Raw genomic sequence first — 7,333 nt, 5'->3', positions numbered from 1 at the left:
CGAACAATCAGGGAGATTTGAATGAACCTCTGCAAAGGAAATGTCGACGTACCGCGGAAAGTTAAAAAGCAATTGCAGCCTTTTGCAACGCCCATTAGGACACTGGCTACCAGGCAAGACCGTGCAGATGTGAAGAAAGTGAAAACAGATTCTTCATCAGTCCGGCGGGTTTTTGCAATTTTTGTTGCCACCCTTGTTAGGTCTCGTTTCAAGTTTAGCGGGCAAAAGCATCGCAAAAGCAATCGACATTTAAAAAATGTAGAAATACGAGCTTGTTCCTTATCGGGAAAGCACTATCCCGTCAATATTGAAGCGTCGGCTGGGTCTTCGTAGACATTGAAGCGTTGGGATAAAAAGGTAAGAAGCAGACTGGCGTGGCATGTCCCTCCATGGTCGTTGAATAGAACAAATTCATGGGCGGTGTTGACATGTTGGACTCTCTAACTGCACTGTAGTGCATTTCTCTTCGTCCAAAGAAGTACTGGCCCAGACTGTACGCGCTAATGTACAAGAAAGAATGAAGTTACATGGTTGGCTCATCCCCTCATCCACCACATTGATGTACACAAATATTTTATATCTTTCTTTCCCGCACGGTAACGTCCTGTAACTGACTAGGAAAGAGGGCAGCCAGTATATCACTCGCCTCTCCGGAATCATTGGATTCACGTATTTGCGCTATCTGACATAATCGTTTGCATTCATTTGACGGATGCAACAGCACTGTGACATTATACTTGAAAAAGTTGTTTTCGTGATTCCACCGTAGCTGGACATTTGTGCGAGTCTTTGACTTTATTTCTAACGTTTCCAGAAGCTTGATCGTACAGCGAAACCACTTTGGTGTCAAGCAATAGTTTTAAGTCAGCACATTGAACGTCATTGGAGGTGAAGCCAGACCACTCTCTCATATAGCTTCCTATGCAACGTGACGACTCCGCGATGCCAGCATTTAAGGTACCTTCGATTTCTTGACAGTTATGAACCACTCTCATGTGAAGGTTCAACTGAAGAAGATGAGAAGCCAACCCGTCCACTGCGTCCGTGAGAGCCTGGGAGCACAAACGAAATTTAAAAGGGCTTGCTGGGCTCAACATCGCGGGTTCTATCCCGGCCGAGGAAGGTAGCAATCTTGGGGAGGTAAATATTTGTTCCAACACCGTGTGTCTGAGATTTCCGACGCACGCCAAAAGAACTCCAGGGGCGCGTTATCGAACACTGCGCGAGCTTGCGAGCTCGCGATGCCTCCCCCTTCCGCGTCGTCGTCACCATAGCAACAGGGCGCTCACGTGGCGCTCACGTAGTACTCTTCGCGGGTGGCCAAAAAAAAACCCCGTTTTTCGAGAACGGCGCAGCTACTGTACGTGGCAGAGGGTAGTCGCCCGCGCAGAGAAGGAAGAACAACGCAAAGCCCCTCGACGTTCGCGTTGTAAATGGCGGACCCGGTGGACTTGTATCTGCTTTTCCTCGAAGAAGGTGTTGCTGAGGAAGAGCCGGTGCACAACTTCCGCAGTCATCGAGATGCTTTCGAAGCGTTATCGGAAGACGAATTCATCGCTACCTTCCGCTTGTCGAAGGAAGCTGCCAGGGAGGTGTGCGAAGCTGTTAGGCCGGACTTGCAGCGCAGTAAGTACACGATCATAATGTGGTTCATTCTTTGCGCACCTAACAGTTCCCCATTTTTAAAATATACATTTCAGCCCGAGAACCCCGTCGGAGAACTCTGAGCGTAGAGCGGAGAGTCCTCACAGCCCTTCGTTTCTACGCTACTGGAGCTTTCCTTGGAAACGTTGGAAATGAGGAAACGATCGCCTGCAGCAAGCGTGCAGTGTCACAGGCTGTCCATGAAGTTAGTGAAGCCATCTTGAAGTACCTTGCGCCCAAGTACCTGCGGTTTCCCACAACGCCTGAGGCGAAGCTCGAAGTGAAACGTGACTTTTATGAGCTGGCAGGCTTCCCAGGCTGTGTCGGTATGTGACCACTCATGATATGTACGCATGAAAAGGCTAATGCACAGAGCGAATCCTGTGTTATCTTACGTGTTTTCAATACGCTGATTTTAGGTGCAGAGGCGTTTCGTGCGACACAAGGGTCTATGTCAGTCAGTATGGCACTGTGACTTATAATTTAGTACAGTATACATGCTGTACTGATAAGTTAGGAGTGATCACACGTGGTTCGAGTTGATTGTCAGTTGAAATGTGCTGCCTGCGACATATCCCAAAAAGTGTGTTCATGATTCCAGGTGCTATTGACGGTACGCAGGTAGCAATTTTGCAGCCAAGCATTTCGACCCGAGATTTGTTAATGGCAATTACTATTGCCATAAAGGCTACCATTCCATCAACGTCTTAATGGTATGCGCCTTTTCTGCTCAGAATTTCAGTACCATGCATGTCTCAAACCAGTACGAGGCACCAATTGCCCCATGTCTCTTTCTCTTCTCCAATAATGCTTTCTTCTATTTTGCTGTCCGCGGAGGACACCTACAACAAGGTAGTCATTAAACATGTTTTCATATACTCAGGTTTGTGACGCCTCCATGCGAATCCTCTTCCTGAATGCCAGGTTCCCTGGTTCATGCCATGACGCAGCTGTATGGGCTGCCTGCAACCTACGGCAAGCCACCTCAACCGTATTTGAAGAAGGAGAGTGGCTAGTTGGTAGGATGCGTTTATCTATTTATAATGCAATTTGGACTCTTACAGTACACAGTGCATTACACTTCACATTCAATTCATTTCAGCAATCCATACATGAACTAAGCAGCTGTACTCCATTAATAATATACATTAAGTAATGGGTTAATTAACATGAATGTATTATGCTGTTGCAAGTTGTATAAAACAACATCTGCCTTGCTAACTATCAGTTGTATGAGCACTTTATTGTGTTATTGGATAAATTGATAAATTATTGTGCCAGATACAACTAAAAACATTTATTTTCATACACTTTCATTTACATTATCTACAGCAGCATAAAACATTGTCAACATGAATATATAAACACGCACAAACTCCTCCTACTTCTTCCTGCTCTCCCTTCTCTATCCATTTGTCTGAATGCCATTTTATAGCCACATCTGCTTTGTGGTGCTAATTTAAGGGCTACATTTGTGGATTTTCAAGAGAATGAATATAACTTTACAACTATTTACAGGTGACAGAGGCTACCCCCCTCCAACCTTGGCTGATGACAGCAGTTCGTACACCAACGACACAGGAAGAAAAAGATTACAACGATGCACACAGCAGGACCCGCGTGTGCATTGAACAATGCTTTGGGCTGTCGAAAATGCGGTTCCGATGCCTCCAAAGGTACCGTACGCTGCAGTTTGCTCCTGATCGAAGCTGCAGAATTATCAACGCCTGTGCTGTGCTTCACAATATGTGCTTGGCGTACAACACCCGTGAACCTATTGATAACACAGATGAAGGTGATGGGCCAAGTGGGGAAGGGGCAGAAGCTGGTGCAGCAGGGGAGACACAGGAGGATGGAGCACAGGAAGAGGAGGACCATGACCCTCAGCCTATGAGAAATCGTGCAGCACAACTTTGAAGCCAGCTCTTTACGCATGCTTTTAGGCGAAGAAGATAACCTACCTCATTGACTGTCATTTCGTCTGTCTCTCTCCAGGTGATGAGCGAACGATCCGCTCATAGGAGTGAGCAGCTGCAAGTGATAAGCAAGCTGTGATATGTGCAGAGACGGGATATTTTGTCATTCACAAAAAACAACTGAAGCAGAGCTGTGCTTAAGATTTTTAAAATGTAATTATCTAGCCAAGTCAACCCCTATTTATCCAGACTTCACAGATATGGATCCAGCACCACACTGACAAACAGCATGGTGATAGATTCTAGTCCATTCAATGTTCGTTCATTCATCCGGGCCTGAGTTTCTGGATCAGACTAACGATTTTCTGAAAATGCTTAGGAGATTACCCAACAGCTGCCTTCACATATCCGGATTGGAGGGCTCAGTACAAAGTGTGCTACATTTGTGTGCGGTATTGAGTGAGAGACAGTGTGCGACCTATATTTCATCAAGGCAGTGTGACAACCTTGAAGAATTTCCGTCGGACCTGTGTAACATGCATTGACCAAGTCATTTGAAGCCCTGGAGAATGGCGACTGTAAAACTTTCAACAACACCTTCAGCAATGCCCATCACTTTGTCAGTTAATGACTTGAAGATTTACGTTTTACATGCTAATCAGCACTTGATCGTGCAAGAAGAGACGCAAGGGGAATCCAGTATTGTGGCGCAACATTATGCACAAAGTGGACAAAAAATGGCTTTGGCATTCTTTCAGTGGAAGAATAATGTTTCTCAATTTGACTACGTTGGTAGTAGTTTACAGAACTTGAATGTGTACAGTAATTTTATGCAAGTGTGCATTGTACCGTTGTTGTACTGTAGTGTACTGTTTCATATACCTTCTGAAATCAACATCTTCTTTACTATCATCTAGTGACTGATCCCCTCTTGAGTTCGATTCATCAGGATACTTCACTTTCGATGCAAATTTTGTTGTAAACTACAAGATGAAGATAAAAAAGGGGTGACTGTAAAGAAGGCAGTCAAAGACTACCCGTACCTGTTTTTTCATTACATTTTCCTTAATCCTCTGCACAGCTGTCGTCATGAACTCAAGTGAGAAATACAGTGTGCACGATCAGTACTACCACGGCTCAAGTGATCAAGTCAGCTGACATGCTACTTTAATGTGCTATGACTACTATTATTCACAATCATTCAATCCTGTTTCTCTTACTGACAACATTGTCCCATATCTGCCTTTGTATACAACGGTTCAACTCTACCTGACAAATCGTGGTCAAACAGTTGACCGTCTTCTTCTGCTCTTCCAGGGGAGCCTTCTGCTCGCTGAGCAACTCTTGCTGCCGCTGCATGAGTTGCCCAGCCATAGAGGGAGGAACTCTTCTCCTCCGTCGTCGGCATGCACCACCTGTGCGCTGACGCCTGCTGTCAGACAGAGGAGGTGCTTGGTCCTGTAAGCCATGGAATCAGATGTTTTTAGAATAGTGGCTGAAGAGTTTTCACCATATTGACATTACCGTCTCGGTTGGCTCAGCACCAGCAGGACCGGCCGAGGTCGATGGTACAGGTTCTTCCACATCATAAAAAAAATGTACACACATCACTCTTTTTGAAGGAAGGAGGACCCTATATAAAAAGGATGAAATGTGAAGTGTTCTCCACTTGGGTGTGCTGTTTCATAATTGCTTCAAAATCGTGTTATTCTAAGATTACTGTACATGTCTTACAGCAGAGACAGGAAGTCTCACTTCCATGGCTCCGGTTTCGCAGATGGCTCCACTCCTCTGGGAAATCGTGAGGAGGAGTCTCATCCAACAAGGGCCATTAACCTCTGGTCGAGTCCAGACAGGTGGGCAGCGATGTCCACAGGAGTGGCCCCCTGACTGGTCACCACGTACCCACTGCCTCCACCCGTGGCCTGCATTTTCCGCCGTCATCTCCCGTGCGCGGCTGCGTACACGGTACCTCCAGTCTTTCCAGAGCTGCTGCCACCCATTAGCATCTTTATTAAATGCCCCAACAGCATTAAGGGTGGCAGCAATCCGGTCCCATTTGGCACGGCGATCAGCTGCTGTCTCACCCCGGAGGAAGGTCCGCTTATTGTAGAGTTCTGGAGCTTCCTCCAGTAGTGACAACAGCAGCATCCGTTGTGCCTCGGTTGCCATGGCTGTAAAGGGAGGAAAAACATTTACATTGACCACATTTACACTTACATTGATATGACGCATGTCAAACTTGAAATACTGCATGATTAATAAACTCTCCTCAGGTTTATTCATTTGCATGCAACTGTAAAATACGCTTTGAACATGTGAGTGGAGGCAGTGGGTCATGTACAGCTCTTGGTGCAGCTGAAATTGCATGTATTCATGCACTAGCTTTAGTAATATTTAGGTGAGACTGAATAGGTAGCTGTACAATTCCAGCATGAACAGCATTTACACCAAGGATGGTGCAAGCCTTTCGCCTTTTTCTTTTCTCTGTTTCAGATGTTACTTCATATAGACGGCTACTTACTTTATCGATTGCACTAGAGAGGTGGGATCGCTATTGTCGCTACATCTCCCTATTTTTCACCATACTGCTGTTTTTTTTTGTTTTATTTATTCAAAATAATCGTGGTAAGTTGCTAACTACACCCCTACAGTAGCGCGCCAAGACAGACTGTGTGGAATGTTGCTTAAATTTTACGCCGGCGCTAAATGAAGGCACATCAAATTGAAATGAGAACTTAACGACCCACATCATGTATCGTGTGTACCGAGAGTGTTAAACTGCGTCGCCACGCACGTAAAAATGTGGTCGGCGCCAGTTGCAAGCGTATTGTACAGTGTGACATAACTCGCGTCAGTGGAAGAAGTTCAATACGAAAAGCTCGTCATGACAACAAAGTGCAGCATGCGAACTCGCGAAGCAATACGGGAATGTAGCTACACGATTTCATTTCGTTGATTTACATATTCATGGCTTACACTAAGTCTTGTTGGGATATACACGTGCAAGACGTGGTATACGACTGTGCGATAGCACAGGCAATTAATTCTGAGAATACTTTTATACTTACCGGTAAATATTTGGGTTGTTCATTTTCGCGAGATGAATTTGGCGGTTTTGTTAACAGACGACGAAGAGGTGTTCCCCCATTGATCAAGTTGAAGAATAAGACAAACCACTCAAATCACTCAAATGAATGGCGGTTTCGAGGCGTACTCACAATTCATTTATTCATATGAACAAAAGTATACATTGCACTTCAAGTTTATTTCAACCTGTTGTTATTTTATTGCTGTTACGAGACACCACACAATCTCACAGGATTATAACTACAAGTGCCGATAGTTGTATGTAATTAATTGTGAACAGCAGAGACCCTGGAAGACCATGGGACACGAACGACACAAACACAAGAGGAAATAAAATCAATAACACCACATTTAATCAAAGAAGATTTTCTTACCAAACAACAGAGTAGAATAATCTATCATTTTAACTATCATAAAATCATCCTCGTGACTTAATCTAATCGAACACCATACAATTTTCATTCTAAGAGACACTACAAACCTACTTTGTTTTATGAATCCGACAGAGAAAATATGTAAAAAAAAAGAGCTTCACCCCATAGCACGCTCCTAGCCAACAACCAGCTGTAATAATATCTGCGCTGATTTGTTGAAGACGGGAGGCGTACTCCTGTTTTGTGACAATTATGAACATTTCGAGCACAATAGGGAAGATAAGTCAATTATACCAACAATACGCAACT

At 44.6% G+C, this 7,333-nt stretch overlaps 2 protein-coding genes across 2 annotated transcripts; one reads left to right on the top strand and one right to left on the bottom strand.

Annotated features, from left to right (window-relative positions):
* The first annotated feature begins 1,433 nt into the window (after nucleotides 1–1,433).
* On the top strand, nucleotides 1,434–3,561 carry LOC135387685 (putative nuclease HARBI1). The gene is made up of 5 exons (XM_064616788.1): nucleotides 1,434–1,626; nucleotides 1,701–1,970; nucleotides 2,266–2,357; nucleotides 2,528–2,663; nucleotides 3,434–3,561. Exons 1-5 carry the CDS (start codon nucleotides 1,434–1,436, stop codon nucleotides 3,559–3,561), a joined length of 819 nt encoding a protein of 272 aa, XP_064472858.1.
* Nucleotides 3,562–3,606: 45 nt separating this feature from the next.
* Nucleotides 3,607–5,732, bottom strand: LOC135387675 (myb-related transcription factor, partner of profilin-like). The gene is made up of 3 exons (XM_064616780.1): nucleotides 5,295–5,732; nucleotides 4,830–5,018; nucleotides 3,607–3,675 (listed from the first exon to the last, which is right to left on the bottom strand). The coding sequence occupies exons 1-3, from the start codon at nucleotides 5,730–5,732 to the stop codon at nucleotides 3,607–3,609; spliced, it is 696 nt and encodes a 231-aa protein (XP_064472850.1).
* Between the last annotated feature and the right edge of the window lie 1,601 nt (nucleotides 5,733–7,333).

The sequence above is a fragment of the Ornithodoros turicata genome, chromosome 1 (genome assembly GCF_037126465.1).
Source record: "Ornithodoros turicata isolate Travis chromosome 1, ASM3712646v1, whole genome shotgun sequence".
Classification (NCBI taxonomy): Eukaryota; Metazoa; Arthropoda; class Arachnida; order Ixodida; family Argasidae; genus Ornithodoros; species Ornithodoros turicata.
This window is presented reverse-complemented; position numbering and strand designations above follow the sequence as displayed.